This window comes from Indicator indicator, chromosome 10 (genome assembly GCF_027791375.1).
Source record: "Indicator indicator isolate 239-I01 chromosome 10, UM_Iind_1.1, whole genome shotgun sequence".
NCBI classification, from domain to species: Eukaryota; Metazoa; Chordata; class Aves; order Piciformes; family Indicatoridae; genus Indicator; species Indicator indicator.
The window spans coordinates 26251112-26276570 of record NC_072019.1 but is presented as its reverse complement, the minus strand read 5'-3'; the positions used below and the strand labels follow the sequence as shown (position 1 = coordinate 26276570).

The 25459-nt window shown below is 40.6% G+C and overlaps 1 protein-coding gene across 1 annotated transcript in view; it reads right to left on the bottom strand.

Annotated features, from left to right (window-relative positions):
• The window catches only part of PATJ (PATJ crumbs cell polarity complex component), a 157497-nt gene that overhangs the window by 88962 nt on the left and 43076 nt on the right, over positions 1-25459 (bottom strand). Inside the window, exons 17-26 of the mRNA XM_054383933.1 lie at positions 22067-22276; positions 21077-21190; positions 17802-18173; positions 16193-16304; positions 15234-15390; positions 13905-13976; positions 12860-13037; positions 11466-11576; positions 9294-9369; positions 5195-5314 (exon numbers count right to left, since the gene is read on the bottom strand). Of these exons, the coding sequence (XP_054239908.1) occupies positions 5195-5314; positions 9294-9369; positions 11466-11576; positions 12860-13037; positions 13905-13976; positions 15234-15390; positions 16193-16304; positions 17802-18173; positions 21077-21190; positions 22067-22276 (1522 nt within the window). The remainder of the gene's footprint in view (positions 1-5194; positions 5315-9293; positions 9370-11465; positions 11577-12859; positions 13038-13904; positions 13977-15233; positions 15391-16192; positions 16305-17801; positions 18174-21076; positions 21191-22066; positions 22277-25459) is intronic.

Sequence of the window (25459 nt, the reverse complement as noted above, 5' to 3'; positions counted from 1 at the left end):
AGAGTCATATTAAATAGAGATTAACACAGAGCTAAAATATGAAAGTCACTGCTCTGTTAGGCTAATCCTGGCTCTTGCATGATCTCTGGAAATCCACTGTGCTAACTACACTTGTTACTATATGTAAGAAAATGGAAGAGTGCAATTACTATTTTTTTCTGTATTTTAGGTTCATAACGCCTGAAGCATTTTTCCAAGCTACCTCTTCCTCTCTGAGCATCATCTCTGTTTGCTGTTGATTGCAGTGACATCTATTGGAGAGGCAGTGTTTGGCCACACAAGCTGCCTCACCTGAAGATTGCTGCTTTAGGGTGTCCCCCTAAAAAAATTTAAACTAAAATGAAGAATTGCCTTTCCTTTGTTTTAGCATGGCTTTGCATGAAGCAGACTGTAAACAGTCAGGCCCCCAAGAGTTATATTGCTTTACCAGTGGGTGTGTTTCTATGTAGTCATTGTTAATAACTCTGGCACTTTTCCAAAGAGCCAGTGACCATAGCAGTACAGAGACCCTTCCTGAGGTCATATGTAACACCCCATCTAACTGGGCCAAACCTTCTACAAAGTCTCAGCTGAACCCTATTCCTTTCGTCATTTTTTGTTTTTAAAGGAAGCCACCATCCTCTCACGTGCGTAGAGTTCCTTGACACCATGGAAGCTGCTGAAAACCTTAGACTCACAGAATCTTGCAAACTTTTTGCTAGGAAGAGACCTTTAAGACCATCAAGTCCAACCATTAACACAGCACTGCCAGGTCACCACTAAACCATGTCCCTTGGCACCACACCTTAGGTGTGATGAGGACACTCCACTCAAATGCCCTTGAGCCTTCTAGTCCCAACTTTACCCAGCCAACAGGCCGTGTGGATTTGTCTGAATCAACCTACACACCTGAGCACACACAGAGTCTCCCGTCTTTCACCCCACACAGCTCCAGATTCATCACCAGATGATGAATCAGCAAGAGATATTAAACCTTCTCTAGTTATTTTGACCATCATTTCAACCACAACATGAATGCAAAGTTGAAATAACTAGAGAAGGTTTAAAAGACTCCTGCTTTGGTGTAGGGAAACCACCATTCCTCAAAAAGCATTTTAGGGAGATAAATCATTATGCTTCATTGATTTCTTCATTATCTAGAGGCAAAACAAAAGGAAGGGGGCATTATAATCCCCTTAATTAGACATTATAACCTTAAATAACCTTGCAGACAGGAAGTCTGAGCACAGCTGTATCTAGTCCATTACAATAGCCACTTCTCACAATTTTTTTATTATTATCTATTTTTATTATTTTCAGCTTATTTGAAACCAACCAGGTCACTCTCATTCAACTAATTTTACTAAAGATTTTACTAAAAAAAACCCAATATAAACTGAAATTAAGGATTTCAGTTTTTTCTGTTAGTTGTTTTAGTTTTCTTATAGTGATTTTAAGGTCTTTCCTATCTAACTTACCATTGCTTCAATCACAAAAGTCTGTCTGTATTGTAGGGCTGTGAATGCCCCAAGCAAAGCCTTACAAAACATTCCATTACAAACTGCTCTTCCCTCCATTTCCCCTGCTTCTTTTTACTACTAACCCCTCATTATAGCAATGAGCCACAACAGGGTGCACATTAGTCTATTAGCAGATTCTTAGTGCACACCTACAGCCGTCCACCACTCAGGGAAAACACACCAATGCCTATTGATGCAGCCTGTAGCACAGCTGCTTCTAAGTACAAATAGCTCCTTTGTATGCTCTCTCCCTCTTTTTACTTTTTTTTTTTTTTAACAAAAAAAAAAAAAAAAAAAAAAAAAAAAAAAAAAACCAAACCCACAACCCTAATTCAAAACCTGATGTTTTTCAGTTTTGGGGAGCCTAGAAAAAAACTCTTCATGGAGAGTGATAATAACCTCTGATGTGGACAAGCATTTCCAGCCTGAGGTGGAAAAACTCCAAACCTTCATTGTAACATTTACAGGTCTGGAAGACAAAGGATTTTGAAGGTTCCTTTTATTTGAGAACGCACATGCTGGAAGTTTTGCACAACTGTTTTAAAGCATAAACTGCAAGCCTTAAAACAGCAAAGTCAAAGCAAAGAGTAAACAAGACCCACATAACACAGGGCTAGAGTTGTAGACTGATAAAGATGTGCCACTAGAAGAAGAAATAAAACAAGAGGAAATACTATTTTCAGTTGGCCTTCAAGGCCGAGCAAAAAAAAAAAGTAATATTGGACTATTGGTTCCAATGAAACTGAAATACAAAGGAGAAGCAGGTCTGAAAGTAAAGGTCTTGGGTGCAAGATGACATTTGAAAAGAACCAAAACCACCTGGAACTTCTTTAAACTTCTTAAACCACAGAAACACTGAGGACATCTGGAGTTTCTCTAAACCATGAACTACCTAGCAGTTCTATTCCCAACAAGGACTCAGCCTGTCTGGATCAAAAACAACCTTTGAAAAGAAAAGGGAGAACATGGACAAGAAATGACTGTTTGTTCCAACAAGTCAGCCATGAAAGCTACAGCTTCAGTGGTGGAAAAGTGAAAATAAAAGGGAGCATTGCCAAAAGGCAAGTGGATTTTGTTCCCACAGGGGAAATTAAATCAATACCAAAAGGTTATTCAGCCACTTTAAGGGGAAAACTGACAAAACAGGGAGACTGTGAGGCAGTGTGGATGGGACAGAAAGGAAAGAAAACTTTTCAAGTATGGCAGGAAGATTAACAAAGATTAACAATTTTCAGTATGGGGAATGATGACGGACATGAAGACAAAAGATGAAAGCATGGGTCAAAAGAAATGACAAACAAGGAGGAAAAAAATGTCAAGTTGAGCAAGCAAAGTGTTTCTGAAGCATGAAAGAAACTGATGAGCAGGTTCATGACACAGCACCCGTATTAATAAGAATGCTAAAAAATAAAATCCACCAGCAGCACGACCAGAGGACAGATTTAATAGCTGGCCCACCTCAAAACACCTGCTAAGACCTCTGACACTGTTGGCAGAGATTGAAAACTACAGGACATAAATGAAAGGAGAGACTATGAGGTGAATTTACCTGAGCTGACACTGCTTCTTCCTTTTAAGGTATCTTATTTTCTAAATAAAGACAACAAATCTAGTTCACTTGTTCACAGAAGCTCAGAAAATTACTAGTTAAGGTTACAAACCCAGTAGAATTAGTAGGATAAGTGGGTAAGGAATAGACCAATATGAACATGCACATGGACAGTGTTTAAAAGGTAAGTACTGGCCTGGGCTGAGATTTCTGGGAAAAGTGCTCAAGAATCAGGCCAAAGGTATGAACACAAACAATACTGTGCTAGAATTTACAGGGGAAAAAAACATTTGTTTTTCAAGTGATCATAGAAACCCACTCCACAGCTGCCAAGATGCTTAATATCATTAAGTGCAGTTAGATTATTTCTAACATACTTTTTCACTTCAAGGGCTGGGGTACAAACTTAGTTAAAGCTTCCTTAGCCTGTTTTTAGTTTTATGTTAAAGAAACAGAATGAGGTGGGGAAGACTAAAATGAAAAATGCATTCTTGATTCTTGGGAAAGACCGCTATTGCAAAGCATTCAACTTCACTCAGTAAAAAGGGTAAAGAGAAGGAAAGTCATTTGAATAGATCTGCTTGCTGCTGCCTAACCTGATAGGATTGATGAATTTAATACCAGAAGTAGCTTTACCTTTTTAGATATTAGACTCAGCTGGCAATATTATTAAGGAGGGCAGAACAGCTAAAATATGACCAAGCCCATCAATAAGAAATTATTTCTGTGCAAAGTATTAACTTAGGTCTAGGAAGCACTCAAATTGAGACATACGCTAATTAGATAACCCAGGTGTCAGGCTCCTTATCAAAACTGTCCTTTAACTGGGAATTATAACTTTAATAACAAGCTGAAATCAGTTGGCTTGAACTGGAGGTTTACAGAGTTGGTTTGAAAGCTCCAGATGCATTCAATTCATCATCCAAGTCTGCAGTCAAACACTCGTCCTCACTACCTCTACCCACAAAACAACTTTTTGAGGTGGTGTACTCCAAACAGATGAGATGACAAAATTCAGTAAAGGAAAGTTCTGGAAGAATCTTAGTTGGTTCAAGAACTTGCAGCTTTCCCTTAAAGCAACAGAGGCTGAACTGAACACCCTGCTTCTGTGCCCCCATTACTGTTTCCCAAATCCTTCCCATCTCAACCAAAGCATCCCCAAAAGTGATGAACCAACGGAACTCATTAATTATCTTGGCTTCAATGGCACATCATTGCCAAGGAAATCAGCAAGAGCAGCTGAAAGAGCTTTCCCACCAGCAGGTCCCAAGTTAGGAGCTTCCCTTCTGAATGGGGCCCATAGTCACTTCAAGGTCAAAAGCTACAAAGACATCTCTCTGCTTTGGCTTATCCATAACTAGGGAAACAAAAACCTCTCCAAGACAAAAGATGTTGAGAGAAGTCAGAGTAGCAAAATAAACCCTGACCCCCTATGACAAAAAAAAATCCACAAAAACTCCACATGTATGCTCAAATTCGTGTGTGAGGACTCCTAACTGCAGTTCTAGCATTCATAAATATTTTATTGCAAGATAAGCTATGGATAATATCATTCCATTTACTCAAAGTTGTAAATCCACAGAGTTCATTGCAAAACCCAGAAGTGGACAATTGCAGAACCTTTCCCATAAAAGGTGCTGCAAGAAAAGGAGATCCTTTTCCCAGGAGAGTCTTGAAACAATAAATCAGCATATTTTACTTTTTAACAGAAAATATTTATCTTGAACAGCATTGCCTTGAAATCAACCACAGGCTTTTGTGGACAGGGAATATGTACCAGTGGTTCTCAGCCTGAGTTTGCTCAGCTACCACTGCAGTTACAACAGTAAAGCACAACAAAGCAGGCTTCCCTGCAGATATCACTGACAAAAAGCAAGGCCTCTAACCACTCTTTAGACATTCTTAAACTGAAAATAAACAGAGCCCTTCCTAGATCTCTTCAGAAGAGCTGAGCTTCAGAAGCCTAATTGGGAACAGAAGACTTTCTATGTTACAGATCAGCAGCCCTTGGTAAGAACAAGGCTGAGGACTAGATGCTGTTGTCCCACTGAGCACTACCAAAGCAATAAATGGCAGATATACATTTATCACAATCTGACTGTGTTCCTCAAACGTAATCTGAGGTAATGACCAAGACATTACTCACTCTCTGCATAAGCATCCTCATCCTCCTCTTCATCCATGTCAGCTTCCTCTAAATGTGGTCTTGCAAGTGATCTATAAGGAAGTGGCAATTTCATCGGAGGTGGAGCCCCGTGTTTTCTCTAATGGATTCAAAGACAAAGAGTTACATGTTTTGCATCCTCCACACACAAGAATTCTCTTGTCTCCTGCACTATGGACATCATACACACGGCACTTCATGACAGTGCTGAATTCTGCAGCTCCCCTTTATGCAAGAAGCCAGCAAAAGAAGTGACACTGAACACCAAGAAAAGAAAATACAATGGTGCATGCACATTTACTTGTTGACAAAATACTTGCATATCATCATAAACATGAATGTGTGAACATTAATCAAAGGTTAAAAATAAACCTTAAATTATTCCCCATTTCTGATTAGAGACTCAACAACTAAAATAGCCTGGGTACTGATAAATGTCAAGCTTTTAAATACTACAAAGGAAGCACTCAAATCTCGATAGTGCATCTACAAACTTCAGCATAACAGTTTATCAATATTTTGTCTTAAATGTAAAAGATTTTGAAGTATAACTTACAATAAAATTCTATTACCTCACACAAATACAGACATCTCCTATAATGATGCATATAGCGGCGCATAGCAAGCATGAAGAACGGACTCTAAATCTAAGCTGCTTGCTCGTCCCAGCAACTGTCTTTATAGCTCCAAGTAACAGGATCCTGCCTTAATTTGCTACATGATTTCACTCAACTGCATTCAACTCTATCCCATGCCACCCCACTACTAATAGCAGGATGCACTTTGAAAGGGAACACCAAGTACAATAGGCCATTAGAGCAACCAGAATGCCCGTAATTAATTTCTTCTGTATCTGCGAAATACAAGTGAACAGGCGACCATCAAACTCTGAGTAATATTTTTTAGTGTGCAGAAGGAAAGCTGAACCTGTGCATGGATTTGTACAATCTGGAGCCTAGATTTGTATGGAATAGTTTAACTAGCAAACTGCAGTGCAAGTGGCAGAGAAAAATGTGAGACAAGACATTCATCATCCTGTCCATCTCAAACGCATTACAGGAAAGTGCTGCATTGAAAAGAGCATAACAATAATAAATGAAATTAATTCAATCCAGTAGCAGTAGGGGGCTATAGTAAGAGCACTTGGAAACACGACAGCAGTTTCTCTGAAGTATACAACACACCAAATACGTCTCCCACTTATTGCTTGATGTAAACACAGGTAAAACTGGTGGATGAGAAGCTGGACATGAGCCAGCAATGCACAGTTGTAGCCCAGAAGGCCAATGGCATCTGGGGCAACATCAAAAGAAGCATGGCCAGCAGGTTGCAAGAGATGATTCTGCCACTCTACTCTGCTCTGGTGAAACCTCTCAGAGTACTGTATCCAGCTACAGGACCTCCAACACAAGAGAGACAGGGACCTGCTGGAGTGAATCCAGAGGAGGGTCCTAAAGATGATCATAGGGCTGGAGCAGCTCTCCTACGAAGGCTGAAAGAATTGGGGCTGTTCAGCCTGGAGAAGGCTCCAGGGAGACCTTAGAGCAGCATTTCAATATCTGAAAGGGGCCTACAGGAAGGCTGGGGAGGAACTGTTTAGAAGTGCTTGTAGTGATAGGAAGAGGGGCAATGGCTTGAAACTGGAGCAGGGGAGATTTAGGTTAGGCATCAGGAGGAAGATCTTTACAATGAGAGTGGTAAAATACTGTAACAGGTGTGGTTGAGGTCCTGTTCCTGGAGACACTCAAATTCCAGAAGATTGAAGAAGCATGAGAGGACTCAGATTCTACATAACCAAGAACGAAGAGGGAAAACCTGCAGCCCCACTTTCAGCTGCCTAGGACAAATCGGTGGTAGCCCTATAATTTTGTAATAACTCTAAATGTTAACCCCTTGGCTTTTTAAGACTTTAAACATTTGTTAGAAGGTCTGTGTGAAATTGCACAAGTCACCTAAGCTAAGCCACCAGCAGCTTAGGACAATCTTCTCTCATTCCTCCTGACTCACTGAAAAGCCAGATGAATCAGTTGTGCCAGAATACTCCATTACACTGTGGGTTTGTGTTAAACACAGTTCTTGCCAGCACAGATGCAAGAGCACAGCTCACACAGCCAGCCAGCAAAAGAATGTTTATACCTGGTTTGTCCACAAGAAGCTCAATTGTTTTAAGTGGTTTTATATTCATCACTTTCAGTGACCATTTTTTTATACCCCAGATCAATAGAGGAGAATAAACACCAACAAATCAGAGAAAACCTCTAGTACTGAAAAGAGAATTCATCATACAGGAAAAGGCAGATTTTCCATCTGGATGTGGCTGCTTTCAAATCAAACTTTTTTGTGACAATTTGACTAGAAATATCACTGATTCCCCATAGGGACAGGGACTAGTAATCCACTAATAGCAACTCTTTCCATCTCAGAGATGCCCCTACTGTAGCACAGTATGACTGCTTTGTGAATCAGTGTTCAATGCTAAAAAGGAGCTACATGTTTATGTGCGAGAGCTCTTTTATATTCCACCCACCAGTTCATAGCACCAATGGATGAAAAAGAGTTGAGAAAGATTAGGCTTCCTCTTTAACCTCCAAACGCTGGAGAATGCACCACGCTGGAGTCCTGGAGATTAAAGGCAGCACACTGCAAGAGGATGAGTGCTTTGGAGATGAGAAATAAAGATAACAAAACCACAGAAAGGGGATTGCAACTGCTTCATTGTAAGCATTATCCACTGGCATGAAGGCATGACTTCCACACCTTTCAGGATATTTCGGAATAACTGAGCCTCATAGCTTCTGTATCTGAAAAAGGGGTTTACAAAAACTTTTGTTGGCAAGAGGGACTTAATGACTTATCCACCACACACCAAACCACTGAGTAAGGTCATATGAGAAGTTAATCACATTTGTAGTTGGTTTTGGTTTGGGTTTGTTTTTTTTTTTTATTAGGTTAGAAGGGACCCTCAATAGTCATCTTGTTCAACCCCCTGCAATCAGACACCTCCAACTAGATCAGGCTTCCAAGGGCCACATCAAGTCCGATCTTGAATGTCTCAAGCACATCCCTGAGCAACCTGTTCCAGTATTTCACCACTCTCATTGTAAACAACTTCTTTCTAATGTCCAAGCTAAATCTTGTCTGCTCCAGTTTCAAACCACTGCCCCTCCTCCTATCACTACAAGCCCTTCTAAACAGTCACTCCTCAGCCTTTCTGTAGGTCTCTTTCAGATATTGAAATGCTGCTCTAAGGTCTCCCTGGAGCCTTCTCTTCTCCAGGCTGAACAGCCCCAATTCTTTCAGCCTGTCTTCATAGCAGAGGCACAGAGTTGGCATGTTAAACCACACCAGGTAAAAGTTACTGTCTGCACTAATTCTATCTCTTCTCCTCCAGTTCTTACACCCTCAAAGTACCTGACCTGCACTCATTGGTCAGCACAGTTCCCACAGGAAAACACCTAGGCCACTAGAGCAGGCTGGCTGGGAATGAGAAATTCAAATTTTTCCTTCTTGCAGCGATTAAAACAAATCCACTGCTTTAGACCAAACAGATTTTTTTTTCCTCTTTTAAATCTCCTGTGAAGTTGCTTGGAAGTTACTGTGCAGTAATTGCTTCACAATTAGCTGGCCAGCTACAGACCACTCGGTCAATTCCTTGTTTTACACAGCCATGGGAAGCGGAGGAGACACAGCGGATTTAATTATCCTCTAACATGATTTCACTGAATTTCAGACAGCCTCACAGTAAGGATATAATTTGTGTACATGTTACTATTTCCCTCTTTCTGCTAAACAAAGAGAATCAATTTGCCCTCACATGAAGCAAAGCAGGTACTTCCAGAGAGATGCCAGTGAAGAGCTGCAGTAAGTACAGGGTTCCACTGCCCAGGGGAGATCCACAAAACATCTGTCAGAAAGCTGCCTTCTATTTGGCAGAAATTTGGCAAAATTTACTTGACTCAACAAAACACTTCAAATTTAATTTCAGACTTCAGAGGGAGTTTACTATAGGATTTCTAATGCTTGCTACTATACCATTTGATTTAATAAAACTTGGGTGTAGCATTGAACGGAATAAATATCTTTTCACTCCTATTTTCTTTGTCTGCATCCTGATCTTTGCTGACTTTGATTCCCTTAGGCTGTAGGGCAGGAACCACCTGAAACACAATGCATGCATTACACACATTAGAAAAAGCACTAGTGCTGCAAAACAAGCATCTGAAACGAAGCTACCCAGCTCACTCTTCATTTTGCCTCACGTAGAAGGGCACTGCAGTGCAGATTTTAAATTATGTATTCACTGCATTTACAAATGTTCTTTAATTCTTCTAGTGCTCACTGTTCGATATCGAGCCCCATCTCTTTATTCAATTAAACATTACTCTGAAGTCAACAATATGGATGTCCAACCTTGATACAGAGCTCAGGATGGACTCCTGAACTATCAGTTATTCAGACACCAGTGCCACAGAATCCTAGAACGGCTTAGGTTGACATCCTTAGAGATCATCTACTCCAGCCTCCACACCATGGGCAGGGACACCTCTCAACTAGACTCAGCTGCTCAAGGCCTCATCCGACCTGACCCTAAATGCCTCCAGGAAGAGGCATCCACAACCTCCCTGTGCAACCTACTCCAGAGCCTCACCACCCTCATACTGAAGGGCTTCTTCCTAAGATCCAGTCTACACCTACTCTCCCTCAGCTTCAAACCATTCCCCCTTGTCCTATTGCTAGACACCCTTAGGAAAAGTCCCTCTCCAGCCTTCCTGCAGGCTCCCTTCAGCTGTTGGAAGGCAGCTCTAAGGTCCCCCCGGAGTCTTCTCTTCTCCAGGCTGAACAATCCCAGCTCCCTCAGCCTATCCTCACAGCAGAGGAGTTCTAGCCCTTGGATCATCTTTGTGGCCCTTTCTCTGGACTCACTCTAACAGCTCTGTGTCCTTCTTATGATGGGGACACCAGAACTGGACACAGTATTGGAGGTGGAGCAAGTGTTTGATGTGGGTGTGTCCATGCACACAGACACCTTATAAAAGACATCAGGTTTAGCCTCCAAGTAATACTATTTTATAGTTTCAATGGGAAACTTTTGGGGCATTTTGATTACAGTTGGTGGCAGACACGTTTTAGCTCAAAGAAAGAAGTACTGAAAATGTGAGTAAGCAATGGACCTTGTGTTGGATCACACAACCAGGACATGAGAGGAAATGGTTACTCCTGGCCTCCTTTTTAGCTTTGTCTTCTACTACGTCAAAAAGCGTAATACATTTCCATTCTGGCAGCACCTTATTTTGGTGAATGGACTTGGGACTGCACAGCATTGCCAAAAGTCTGTGAGCGTCTCATTTTCCACAGTCTACAGTTCAAAGCAAAGCAACTGAAATGTCAAGTTATCTGCCTTTCCCTTTATCTCTCAAACATGACTGAAAAACTAAGGGTCAAAGAAGTGACTGAACACTGGAAGTTGTGATAGTTTCTTTGTAACCTTTCTTTGAAAAAGCTGATAGAGAAAGGGAGCCAACTCAGCAACCATCACTGTGATTTTTACCATCGCTGCTTGAGCACCTTCCCAGCATAACTGGTCAAAGACTAAACAGATTTTTAAAGACTCCCTGGAGCACTGGAAAATGCTGGATTTGTCTACAACTATCAAAAAAGGTCTCCCTCAGGTCTACTTATACATCAAAAATACCAATTAATTTCTCAGATTATACCACAGCTACACAGAAGCCTGGGGTTTTTTACACAGAATTTGAGGCAGACAAAATTGTATGCCTTTTCTTACTATGCCTATTAAAAGGTTTCTTGCCTTGGCCTTAAAGATGAGGAAACACCAAAAATCTCTTGAAAATCAACTTGCTCCCAACTATCTACAGGTCCCTTTGGTGACACATTTTATACAGAGCTGGTATAGTGAATCTGACTTATTTTAACTAGACTTTTGTTCATTTGTTCAACAGAGTTTAATTGTGAAATGTGAACCAATTAAAGTACACAGGGCCAGACTCAATTACACAGATGGGAGAGTGGAATACCTAGCCAACAGATTTACATCTACTTGATTTACATCAGAGAAACAGGATTTCAAATCAGGCCAGACAAGTAATCGATCGATCATATGGTCTATAAGCAGAAACTCCGACAAAGAACAGACATAAAAATTGATGAAACTGCCTGAAAGGAATTCAGCTAAGTTTAAAATAGGATGCATATCATACATGAAGTTCTGGAATAAGACTAGAAATAAACTTACTTTTGGTATGCTGGCCAGACCCTGAACTACAAGCACGACAGGATTTCCTGCGTTCTTGATAGCTTCTACTGCTTCCTCGTGCGTGGCGTTCTGTAGGTCTGTCCCAGAAACCTAACAAACGATGTTTGTTTTGATTAGGTAGCTTGTCCCTGGCACTGAGTAATTACAAGAGATCACACACGTTTGCAGAAGATCACAGAATCATACAATTGTTTTGGTTGAAAGAGACCTTTAAGATCATCAAATCCAGCCATTAACCCAATCCTGCCAGGTCCCCACTAAAGCATGTCCCTCAGCACTACATCTGCACAGGGCTTTTAAGTCCATCATGGATGGGGATTTCACCATTGTCCTGGGCAGCCTGTTCCAGGCCTTCACAACCCTGTTGGGGAAGAAACTGGTTCTCACATCCAACCTAAAGCCCTCCTCTTGAGACCATTTCCTCCTGTCTTAGGACGACTTGTTTGGGAGAAAAGACCAGCTTCAACCTCCTTTCAGGGAGCTGTAGAGAGTAAGGAGGTCTCCCCTGAGGCTCCTTTTCATTAGTGTAAACAACCCCAGTTCCCTCAGCCACTCCTCACAAGATTTGTGCTCTAGACCCTTTCACCAGCTTCATTGCCCTTCTTTGGCCATACTCCAGCACCTCAATGTCCTTCTTGGAGAAAGGAGCAATTATCATGGCAGCAACTACCCTTAAGGCAATGAAGTTGTTGATGTCATATAAAATGCATGTTGTGCAAATAACCCATTCCCCAAACCCAGCTAGATATAGTGCTAGGTATTATACAAGTCTTTTAGATTTTACCTGGTTTTGAACTGAACCATTTGGAAACAGTTTTTCACTCACATGCAACCCTAAGGCACAGACAGTAATATCAGCATGGAAACCCAGATTGAGAAGTATTCATTTGGAGAAAAATGATGAAAACAAACAAACAAAATCAAGACAGAGAGATGAAAGGCAAGAATGGCATCCTCCCCTACAGGACAGGGATTTGCCCCAAAGATTAGTTAACCTGACTATTAATCACTCCAAATTCACACACACTAAATAAGAGCCAAATTTCAGTATGAAGAGTCTATGTTCTTCTCTCTATTATAACTTATGCTTACAAAGATTCACAATAACTTATTACTTATATGGGAAGAGGACATTTCCCCATTAGACATGAGCATCTGCTTTTTCTTAAACGTAGAGGAGAATGCTAAAAGATCTTCACAGTCAGACCATTAAAAAAAAAAAAAAGAAAATACAACACCAGGGGTTTCTTTTGGTTTTCAATCCGGAGTGTTGTCAATACTTCATGAAGAGGTATTTTGTCCTCTCTCCTCCCAAAGCTGATTGAGCCAATCTTTATTTCTTAGAATGAAAAGGTAGGTTTATGTGCATTTACCTCAAGTATTTTATCTCCAGTTTTTAAAGCCCTTGTTCTTCCTGCTGGGCTATCTTCCAAAACTTGTTTGATAAAGATCCCTTTAAGTTCTTCTCCGTTCTTTAGGCGCTTTATGACAGTTTGTCCACCAACAATACTGATTCCAAGGGACACATGAGGGTCTCTGAAGATCTCAACACTGAAAAACAATATATGTGATAGTTTCACAGCTTGAAACAGTATTTTTTTTTCCAAACTATAAATGCAAGGCCTTAAATAAATGTAAGCTTCTGCTCTTTAAAGAAGATTTAATAAACGGATAGAGTAAAAAACCTAAGAATGTTCTCAACAGAGCTGCTTTTTAATCCCAAGCAGACCTCACTCCACGAAAAGAATAAAATTTTGCTGCCTATTTATCCCCACTGGGCATAGGCTTTTATTTCAGAGAAAGCCAGGGTAAATCAGGCAGGTCTTCAAGAAAACACTCATCCTCTGTCAGTTTGAGCAAATTGTGTGGAAATGGCAAACACTGCCAAGTGGCATGTTAGACAAATCATGAAGTGCTTCATGCAACTTTCTGAACGCTGACTTCAGTGTATCAGATGCATATTAATCAGCTTAGGCAGAAATGTTCTGATCCCATTTTACTTAGGACCATAAAACCAATTCGCCTAAAAATGTTAACAATACAACAAGGATGTGGCTAAAACTTGGCTTAGCAATTTGGAATTCTGCCAGTAAGTTTAGCAGAGAACCCCTGGAAAAGGAGACAGCAGCACTATGTGCATTGTTCACACCTAATAGTTATTAAATGAGCAAGAACTTGTAGGTCATCCACAACATAAACCTGCCAAGCTTTCCCAAGTCAGCTGCATAAATAGAAGGCATAATTCTGTTGAACATCTGTTAAAAATTCACTGTTTCTACAAAAGCCCAGGGTACACAAGTACCTTAAAGTTATTGGCAGAGGAGGGGAGAGAAAAAAACAACATGAGAACAAATAGGGCTCATAGAAAAAAAAGACATAAGGTAAAAGGGAAGAAATAAGGTAATCATAGAAACATACGACCGTGGTGGTCCCCAGTGGCTGAAGTTTGGAGTCTCTTCTCCTTCTCCTTCTTCTCTCTCAGGTAATTCACTAATTGGGGGCAGAGGCAGAAGGGGAATTTAAAAAAAAAAAATCAAATAGGCATCACCCATTGCCAGGTCACAATTCCTTACATAGTTTGTATCTGGCGGCGAGAGAGCAACGCCTGCTCACACAGTCCAGTTTAAACCAAATGTGCAGAGTCAACAGACCAGACAGGAATTTTTGTATTTAGGTTTAAATGCACTTAAGGAATGCTCCAGAAATAAACATGATGGGCAGGCCAAATTTATAAGCTGCTGTGTGATATACAAATCTGTGCTGCATTTATTCATTTGAAACAACTATTTAAGCAATTAACATTTACTTTGTGATGAATATGCTGCGACTCTTATACAGGGATATGAACATGATAAAACCAGCCTAGCTGACCAGAAAGTACATCATGACCTATCTGAGAGAACAGATCCTCTGTGTTCCATTAAACACTCCAGAACAGGGTGTTCATTCAACTTTTACACTGTATATGACTCGCCTGTTGACAGAATAGGAATGAAGTATGGAATTGCGTGTTCTCCCAGAAAGGTTGAAACAATACATCCTTGCCCACATTTTCCATAGATTCTGAGAGCTGTAAACGCTACACTTAAACTGCAAAAAGGAAGTAGGATGTTGTGCTGGAGAAATAATCTCCTCTATTGTTGGGCTGCTTTCCCTTTGAGGGAAGATGACAGATGAATTAGGGAAGCAGTGAGGACTTCAATCCACAGGTCCCAAAATCATAATCCACTCCCTCAAAACCGGTGGGGAAAGAAATAGGACACTTGGCAGATGTGGCAAAGTGGTGCTCAAGGTTTCTCAGCACCACTGGCAAGACTGAAATTTCCTGCATAGACCTGAGAGCCACAGCTGAACTGCTCTGTCCAAAAGGAAGAACAAGGGAAAGGAAAAATCAAGAGGACAGAGCTACAGGGAGCTATGGGGAGAGCTCCTTGAGCTAATGCTGTCAGTAAAGTCTACATCCCTCACCCCCCAGCCACATTCACAGTCCTCTCACTGGGGACTAAGTGAAGCAGATGGCAGAGCCATTTGCACTTTTCTCTCCGAGTACTTAGAGGAGGAAACGTGGGAAGTAAAGATTCAATAAATGTTCCAAGGCAAAATTCAGCTCCTTGGGCATTGAGCTGGCCGTCTATGTACATCCTACTCTTTCACACAGCTTTTGATGATTGGTCAGATGAGTAAAGCAAGAAGACAGTTAGAATCATTACCTGAAAACTTTCCAAAACCTAAAATCTTTCTCCATACCTGCACAACGCTGTTCTAGGCTGAGCTAATGTGGTTACTCTCCCAGATTCCAAGTTCTCGGAGAAAACATCATCCTCCCCTCTTAGTTCTTCCTTTCCAACAGCTTCCAGATCATCCACAAGCCTAGATCTTTTGGAGTCAGTCTGAAGCTTTGTACCTGAAGAACAGAAGGTGTAGATGGGAACTTTTACTTCTGCCCCTTCACCCTTAGAAATAGAACCCTTAGCTCACCACATGCCTCAGAACCCCATCATACTGGGGAAGACTGATGTCATTTCGGTGACAAGTGTCAACATTAAGTGCACCACCAGAGCTCCTTGCAAGAGTCATCAGCCTGCCATTGCTTTTTACACAGCGTCTGCTGTCCAAGATGCAGGGGACAAAGAAAGATAAAAACCCAACCACCTTTCTGCTAACCAGTAAGTGCCGTCTTAAGTGGGTTGAGAAATTTGAGAAATTCGCTGATTCTCTACCAGATTTTAACCACCTATCAAAAAGAAGAAACTGCATCTGAGCACAGACTACAAAACCAAGATATGGGGCAACTACCTGCCATAGAGTTCCGTGCAAATTCTGGGATAGTTACCCTCAGAGCCTGTCACATTTCCTTCTTCCAAAGTGCAAAAATCTTTATAATCAGCAGTCAAAAGTGACTGAGAAAATTCCTGACATAAATTACAGGCACTTTTGCCTGGAGTCCTACTGGGCACAGAAGGAAATGGTTCTCCACAGGCAGGGCAAAGCTGTAGCCACTTCCAGTATCACTTGTAACAACTATAGGTAAAGATTTGGAGAAGAAAGCAAGATCAGGAAGTTGAAGCCTATTTAAAACCAGACTGACTTGGCAGAAGTCTTCATTTGAATATTTTAGCATTTGAAATAATTTGTTTTGGTATAAAATTTAAAATTTGCAAATAAGAAATTATGAGATAAAGAAAAACCCCAAACTTCTTACAAACCTAAATCCATCATGGTTTTTGCTCCTGACAGGATAGCTTCAGTTTCAATTATGTCTTTTTGGTAGCTGCTGTGTGCTGTGGTTCCAGAAAACAGCGAAGCATTTTCTTCACACTTCACAAAGGGGGAAAAAAAGTCATTAGACAGCAACAGTATCAACTTACACAGGAGTATGGCATGAACATTCAATTTTATAGCAAGCATTCACACTTTCACAAATACATTCATTTTGAGATGGAGAAACACCTCTGCTATGAGCATAGGCTGAGGGAGTTTGGGTTATTCCATCTGGAAAAGATAAGACTCCAGGGGGACCTTAGAGCTGCCTTTCAGTACCTGAAGGGATCCTATAGGAAGGCTAGAGAGCGACTTTTCCTAAGGGTGTCTAGAGACAGAGCAAGGGGGAATGGTTTGAAGCTGAGGGTTTAGTGTGGATCTTAGGAAGAAGTTCTTCAGTACGAAGGTGGTGAGACTCTGGAATAGGCTGCCCAGGGAGAGGTTGTGGGTGCTTCCTCCCAGGGGGTGTTGAAGGCCAGAATGGATGAGGCCTTGAGCAGCTGAGTGTAGTTGAGAGGTGTCCCTGCCCATGGTGGGGAGGTTGGAGGAGATGATCTCTAAGGCCCCCTCCAACCTAAGCTGTTCTACGATTCCATGACAACTATGAAATACTAACTGCTCATGTATGCACTATATTAAGAAGAGGCATGATAAAACAACTGTATCTTCCTACCTGCCTACAATCCAGACAAGAACTTCTTCACTCTTGCTTACTTCTTTTTTTTAACTAAAAAGCCTCTAAGTTTAATATTAGTGCTGTAACTAGAAGCTGCATTTTAGCCTGTTCATGTACATAGTGAATAAGGGGACAAGCCAAGCAGAACCTGATATTCTCTGTAGCTATCATATTCAGTCCTTTTCCAACTCTTTTTTTTTTTCCCCCATATAAAAACATACATCTCAAACTGGTGCATGGAAGGCTGATATTATCACTTTTTTTGTTTGGCAAGTAAATGAACAAAGACTCAGAATGAAAAGAACAATTCTCAGAATACCTGAGGAGAACATATAAACAAGAGTTTTGCAGTTTACCTGGAGCTTTGTCTCCTTCTACTCCTTTGCCTACCAGTAGGCTTGTTACAGTTGCTTCCACTATATGATTTTTCACTATCAACTGGCTCCAGAACTGATTTGGATTAAAAATAATGAGGAAAGAAAGAGAGGTCCTTTCACTGACATTGCTGCAGAAACCCCCAGGCTATTAAAGTGGCATTCTGCTATTCCTGACATGCACCATATTAGTGCAGCTTGCAAAAAAGACAAAACCAGAGCTCACAAGTTGGAGGTGGGAAAGAAGACCCAAGTACAGGAGGCCTGTAAATGAAATACATTTTGCGGTTGGTGCATCTCATTCAAGCAGTTAAATATACAGACACTATGTAGCCACAAAAACCCTCCAAATGATAGGCTGGTGTCAGTTAGGGGTACCCAGGGATCTCATCTAGTAATTAAAACACTCAGAAGACTCCTTACAGAGTTTAGGTCTGGAATTTGCCTTGAGGTATGAGTCCCATGGGCAGGGTAGAGCACAGAGACCAACACAGAATTCCTTACCACTTGATCTTTACTGAATGGATATTCCAGGGACTGGTTTGGACTTAAGTTAGCACTGGACCTTAAGTCTTGTATTTCAGTAGTCTCAAGCTGCTTTGCCCATCGTTCTGTATTGATGTCGCTCTCCAAAGCTGTCTTCTCTCTATGTGATGCCCTATATTTCAGGAAGCTTGAATCATCTTCATACTCATCATCCACCAACATTTCCCGTTCTTCACCCATTTCTTCTGTTGTGGGTTTGAGAAATTCATGCATCTCCCAGGACTCCTTCTCACACCCACTGTCATTTTGAGAAAGCTGGAATGACCTTCCCAAGGTCAAGCTCAGTTCATCAACAAGGTCTTCTTTAAAAGGTGTTTCATCTCTGAAGCCCTACATAAAACATTACAGGAATATAGATTTTACATCACATTTCTTGTTAACTATTTTTAAAATATGCTTTAAGTTAGGCCCATATTAACAGTACATCTTGGTTTTCAGAGCGGGAATCCTGTGTCTTTTTGTATTTTTTAAAAGAAAATACACTCTCTGAATTATGAATTTTAACAGCAAAAGTAGACATTCCTATTGTTATTTTAATATAAAGAAATTGAAGTTGCACAGCTTAGATATTGCTGCAGATGTTCAGAACAACCAACACAGACTGAAGTGAGGGAAGGAGAATCATTATGTAACACTAAAAACGCTACGGGAAAAAGTATCTATAACATGCAATTAAAATATCTCTGTGCTCAAGGTTTATCTGTTATGACTTCATGAATGTATGGGCATTTCTTACAATACCATCAGTTAAATAGCAAATAGCTTTACTTTCCTTATGCAAGAGTATCAGAAAAAAAACAAAACCAAACCAAACAAACAAAAAAACCCAAACACCCAACAAACAACCCAAAATCCACACTTGTCTATCCCTTGCGTTTTCCATACAGTATTTTACTTGGGGGAAGAAGAGAAATGGATGATCACATACTCTAAAAGTAAAAAAAAAAAAAAAAAAAAGAGATGTAATTGACAGCCCATCCATCATCTAATTCTCTTATTGTTTTTATAGAGGACTTAACTTTCTACTGAATTCAAACCACCCTGCAACAAACAAAAACAAACCCCAAATTACAAAACTGAGTTCTTAAAACCCACTTACAGATCTCACTCAACAGCTTTTTTTCTGGAATTTGTCACATCCTTCCCCATTTTTCAATGATCTGTGATTCTCCCAAATGTGGTGCTCATGGAGCAAAGCTGCACAGGCAGCTCTGAAATTTTACACCTTGCACCACTACCAGAAAGCTTGCCACACAGAGAAAGCTTTTCCTCTCTTTTCTTCAGGCCACCACGTACGAATGCCCAAACCTAATCTTCGAGGCACTGAAATACCAAACATTGAAACCAATCTACAGATTCAGGGCTACTCAAAAAAAATGTTTTTCTTTCTGCTTCCTGCCCCTTCCCAGACTCCCCAAGGTACTTCACCATTTCTGACCTTCAGTGTCAGAATCCGGTTTTGTTAGGTTTGTACATATGAAGAAGGAAAAAACCCACACATTGCCAAAACGTTCATATAGTTCAAATGCGAGGCAGGAAAGAACAAGTGACAGGCAAAGGCATAAGGAAGCAATGCAATAATACTAGCTGGCATGAAAGCAAAACATTAGCAATCCAGAAATTAGCACTTTTTCATAAGCATTAAATATTCCTTGATCTATTTGACCTGTGTACCTCAATCTCAAAAAAGACCCAGTCTGAAGAGATTCTAATTCCCTTCATCTTTCCTTCACTTCATTTCACTTCCCTTCTGCAGTATCATTCTCCAAACACTTCTGTAAGAGGCACCAACTTCATTGTTAAATGAAACAGTTGACTTAGCTGAGAAACACAGAGCAATTTGTATTGCCACCTCCTGATACAGCACTTAGGTCTGGCTAATCACAGACTGCTGCACTGCAGCAGCAGACGCTACCAACGGAACAGGGAATACTGCAAACATGACAGTAAAGTCTACTGTTGTAGCATATAAAATCTTCAAGTTCCTTTGTCAGCACTCTGCTAGTGCAGAAGAGTGGAAGCCATCATGACTTACGACTCTGCTCCTGTGTGAGCAGACAAGATAATAAATGGATGGAAAGGTTATACTACTGCTGCAAGCTACTTAGCAATGCTATCATACATAAGGTAAAACAAAATGCAAGCAAATACTTCTGTATTTTGTACAAATTGATTGTTTCAATTTCTATATTTAGCAGGACTTGAAGAGAAAATAGTTTATTTTAAAATACTTAGTACCATTATTTTTATTTAGGAAGCAGAGAAACAATCTGAGCTGGCAGTGGACTAATTGCTCTGCCATGAACCCTTCCTATGCACCTGAAAAAAACCACACAACCCATTTTACATCAAGAAAATTAGTAAATACCATGGCCAAGCTAATTTCTACACACTATACCTACATCTACCCCATAATATTGCTCCTTCTGGTGGTTCTGACATTCCATCAAAGATACCCTTCTGTCCAGAGACAGGCAGACACGTTTAGCAACAAGAAAATCTGGCATACTGTATTGCAGTATGTATGCAGTCCTCTGTGTATTGTCTTTTTTCAGTCTAAAACAAATGCATTTACCACCATGAATTAATAAAAATCTTGCAAAGCACTTGAGAACAGATGAAAATTAAAAAGTATCCATATCTGACTTACTCTGCATAGGTCAGTGTTGCACCTATTTCCCCGGTGTCTTGAGTTTCTCACTATCTTTAGTGCCTTACCCTCCCACAGTAGAGAGAATTATTTCTCAGAAAAGAAGAAAGAGGAGAATTGAGGAAGAGATTACAGAAATCACTCAAGACCACAGAGGAAGTCTATGAAAAAGAACAGATTTCAAGCTTGTCTTGCCACTAGACTATGTTTCTGCTTTGCTTTATTAGAATAAGCAGTGTTCTGCTTCCATACCTTATTTTTTTTGCAAAGCTGAACCAACTCCTTTTGACTCCTAATAATGTAGCATTCCTGTTTCATATCCAAGGTAACCCAAGGTATTTTAATGACACAGTAAATTTGATAAGGCAGTCTTGGAACTGCATTGGTAAGTGCTACGCATATGCTTCATGTTCACAGTATAACTCCTACATGGTTAGCTCTTAAGAGTCTCTTTTCAGAGGGAATCCAACCTGAAGTCTATCCAATCCTTAAGACTTATCTCAAGGATATGCAGGTTTTTTACTCTAAAACGTTATTTCCTGTCCATATAACTTTAAGCTGAACAAAAAGAGCAGCAAAATACCTGTGGTGCTTCAAGTATTATTGAGAAATTATCTATTGGTTCTGGTGTTACAGGGCTGGCTTTAATGTTGGTGGGATCCACACCATGCATGTTCTCTTCCTCTATGGTTTCTCCCTACAAAAGACAGTCAAAATGATGAGTCTGGGAAGCAAACATTCCCACATTTTCCAATAAGCTAAAGGGGAGAGAGAGAACCAAAAGAGATGGGAAAGTTACAAAATTATGAAAAAAAAAAGTCATAAATGGAGAAAATGAAGACAACATTTTTTAATCTTTTAAGAGATTAGTACACATATAGTGAAAAATAAAGAGATGTGTAGAAAGAAAGACAAACACAAGGATATGAACAACAATACACCACATTTTAGAAAAGGAAAGAATATATTTACAGCCTTGGTATTCCTTGGTATTCTATTTCACCACTCCTCTACCACTCTGAATTACAAGCACTTTCTATTAGATGGTGCTTTGCTTTAATTAATTTTGCCTGGGTGCCCTTGATGAACAATACTGCAGTGTTCTCAAGTAAACGACTGTCTGTTCCAAAGCCCTCATTCTAGAAAAAGGAAATTCTACTTGAATTTACAGTCCTGACTTCAAACAGATTAAGTTTCTTTGATGTCAGTGGAGCTCAAGGAAGCTCTTAGCAGTGTCTTAGAGTGAAATGGTCTTCAGCACAGATTTAACTGATTTTCCTGACCCATGTTACACCTATGCATAGGGTCAGTGAGCATAGGTTTGCCCAGACCTGTCTTCCACTCCCACATGGATGTTCTTTCAGGAGAAACTTGAGAATATTGGTTTTCCAGTCAGACCTTTTGGACATTGAGCCAGCCAGAAATTCTGGACATCTCGAGGTGTGTGCATAGCAACTTAGTTGTTTTCCAACACATACATACTTCTGCCATGAACTCCTCCCCCACCAAACACAACAATCCAGTCTACACATGTCATAGAATTAGATAGACAAAAGTTAAAATCAGTCCTTACCACCAAAGGCTTGCAGATTCCAAGAGAAACTGTACCTGGGGGCACAGATTTCAACACTTCCACTGCCTCTGCTAAAGTAGCACTGTCCAAATATTTGTCATTTACAAACACCAAGCGGTCCCCAGGTAAAAGCTCTCCCCCACGTTCGGCTACTCCCCCTGCCACCAAAGAGCTGATCACAATGGCTGTTCTTGCTGGATCTAAGGGATCCTGGGGGAAAAAGAAAATTTTAAAATTAAAAATAAAGTAGTCAAAGCCCCTAAAAAGATGATGGCTATTTTGAGTACATAAGAAGCACTTAAAGCAAGTTCATTATCTAATGCTACAGAAGTGAAGCTGTTCAAAAGGACTGTCCACTAAGAGAGCCAAGCCTTACAGTTTGCAAAACGAAAGATTTGCAGGAGGAAGACATTCTGTCACTTGCCTAATCCATTAAGAAATGTTGAGATCTGAAAGCTGACTGATACCCTGCCTGCCCTCTTTCTGCACACAAACAGCCAGGCCAACCTGCAAACAGAAAAACAACACTGGCACTCTTCCACAAGCCTCCATCCAGCCTGGTACGTGCTAACGTTACATAAAACAACTGCTCTGCGTGCCGCTTGAGCTTCAGAGCGGCAAAACCATGGTCAGAGAAATCACTGCAAGATTAGAAATTTAGTTAAACATATTACCAAAGGAAAATTAAACAACCACCCCAAAAACATCCAAGTAATACTTGCTGTATTCCTGCAGCACTCCTGCTTTGCCAGATCTGCAGGACTACTTAAAAAAGACGTTTTCTCCACCCATGAAGCTTCCTTAACATACAAGGGACAGCAATAGAAGAGTAACTAAGATTATTACTTCAGCCAAGGAACACTGTAGTGGTGTAGACAGAGAACGGTGAGGTAGAAAATACTATATACATTGGAGAGGCTGTAAATTGATGCAAACATAGTCACTTAATTCCCCCCCCCGCCCCGCTCCCTCCCAAGTATTACCTTTTGCCTTCTGTCAGGTACCATTCCTATCATGTAATCAAATGTTTAAAAATTCCTCCTCAATCCAATGAAATGATCATAAGCTCTTTTATGGTGGCAGAAAGATGTGCAGAACAAATTTATGGCTTTTTGTGTTTGTTTCCTTGTTTGTTTTTTTTTGAAGAAGAGAACTAGCCTTCCTTCCCCTTGCCGAGGGCTCACAAAGGTCAAAAAGACTCCTTGTATGCACTGGGTCTTCAAATGCATAATCATGCATTATTTTTTCCCTCAGGACTTGCATCCTATTCAGGGCACAGGAGGGATTAAAAAAAAAAAAAAAAAAAAAAAAGGGGGGCAAAATTGAAATCACAAAGACCACCATGAATTCAGCACCTCAGTGCTAATTTGAAAACAGGAATGGTTTTTTAACTCTTTATTTTTATATACTTAATAGATTGCTTTCCAGGGGAACGTGTTTTTTTAAGGTATGTGTAAACATGTAAGCCAATGAATGTAAGATCTGTAAAAGGCTGAAATTAGAGAAGTGAAATTCGAGTTCAGCAGGAAGAGCCATGAATTCAAGTAAATATATTACTAATACTTCTGTCCCGTTCCACTGCTTAATCCTGTCATTTTTTAATCTTCCCAAACACTGGGGATCCGCACAGTAACAGAAGAGGCTTCCTTGTAAGTATCATGTCTTGATAATCAAGCCCAGCAACCTCCCTCTGCTGTGCACTGGTGTCGTGCCTGCTGAACCCCTGCCAACACGCTTGGGCTGTCCGACTGTTTATGTTCAAACCTGCCTCACACAATGCCAAGGGGAAAGGATTGCGTTTGTTTCAAGCCATCCATGTTCGGCATATGCTTTGGAAATTTTGAGAAACAAAACAAACCCAGGAAGGCCAAGAGAAGGAGCTAAAGATGTAAAAGAAAAAAAAATTAAAAATAATTTTTTAAAAGGTTTTGAATGTTGAAAATGTAAAGTTAGTGCTGCTCTTTGTGTAGAGATTAGGCTTTGCCTGCCCTTGACGACAACACCATGTGAGGAACCATCCTGATGCCAGCTGATCACAGAACAAACACTCCATCTGACACAGGCTTTTGAGATGGTTTTAATTTGGGGGTTTACTCTGATGCAAAATAAAGAGAACCTTTTGGACTTCTCTGCAAAAGCAGGATCGTGTTAAGACAGCTATTTTCAAGCAAGTTAGGCACTGCTGACATTAGGAAGGCTTTGTTAATAGAACTAAACCAGCAAGTTTTCCTATCGTGGGCTCATCTTGCCATGGCAAGCAAGGTTTATGCTGGTTCCCTAAATGGCTGAAAGCTCTCTCAGCAGAACTACACCTTTGCTGACATGACAGCTTTTAGAAAAGGACTTTTGCTGGCTTAGCTATATTGATAAAAAATGAACAAAACAAAACCAGCACTCATCCTTACCGATGCAGATAACCTGACAAAAATTTGCGAGAGAATGACTGACCCAGTAATTATGCTGCTAGCTGACAATGTGGGAGAAAGAGGCTCAAACCCTTGCTCTGCCTGACCCAAAGCTGCAATTTTTTTTTTTTTTTTGAAGTTCTGAATGAGAATCAGTTAAGCAGGACAAGGTAATCTCACCTTTAGCTTCTTCTATGCAGACATTCAAGGTCAGCAGCCCAACTACCACATTTCTGACAGGTTGCAGTCCTGTTTCAACTTAGATTTTCACTTAAATAAAATTTTGGCTTCAATAAATTATCATGTATTGGTAAGAGACGATTTAGGTGAAAAATCAAGGTAGAGTTCCTGCAAGCACAGGCAACTAGGTTTTGAGAACAGCATGGTTATCTTTGCTGCTCTGCAATGTGCCCAAGTGTAAGCCACATACTGGAACTGCTTGACGAAGAGCAGCAGGCCCATAAAAAAAGGGGCCCATATTGTAAATCCTTGATCAGGCAAAACCAAACCAGAGCTTATAATCACACTGGTGTTTTCAAGCAGAGGGAGCTGTTGTACAGGAAGAGAAGAGCAGCATCAACCACACAGTGAGAGGACTAAGCCGGCAAGCCAGCAGCGTTGTAAGACCCCCGAGTGTTTGTTAGCAGTGACCATGAACGGCAACGTGATTGCCACAAGGAAGGCAACAAAAGGTGCACGTGAAGACACAGACCTACTGAATGCCAGGCTGTAATCATGAATACATCCAAGGTCTCTGTGACTTAACATGAGGGTGATTGTAACTGCGGACTGCACCATGTGTTTCTTACCAATACGAAAGGTTGGTTTTTGAAACCTTGCCTTACGATTTACACTCAAACTCAAAGGCACCCTAAAGAACAACACCTGCTACAACAAGGAAGCAAACACTGAGCTCACATCCACATCTTGCACACAGCCAGTGCAACTGGACTGTGTGGGTTGTCGCCTTGTCTTTAAAAGAAAGCGG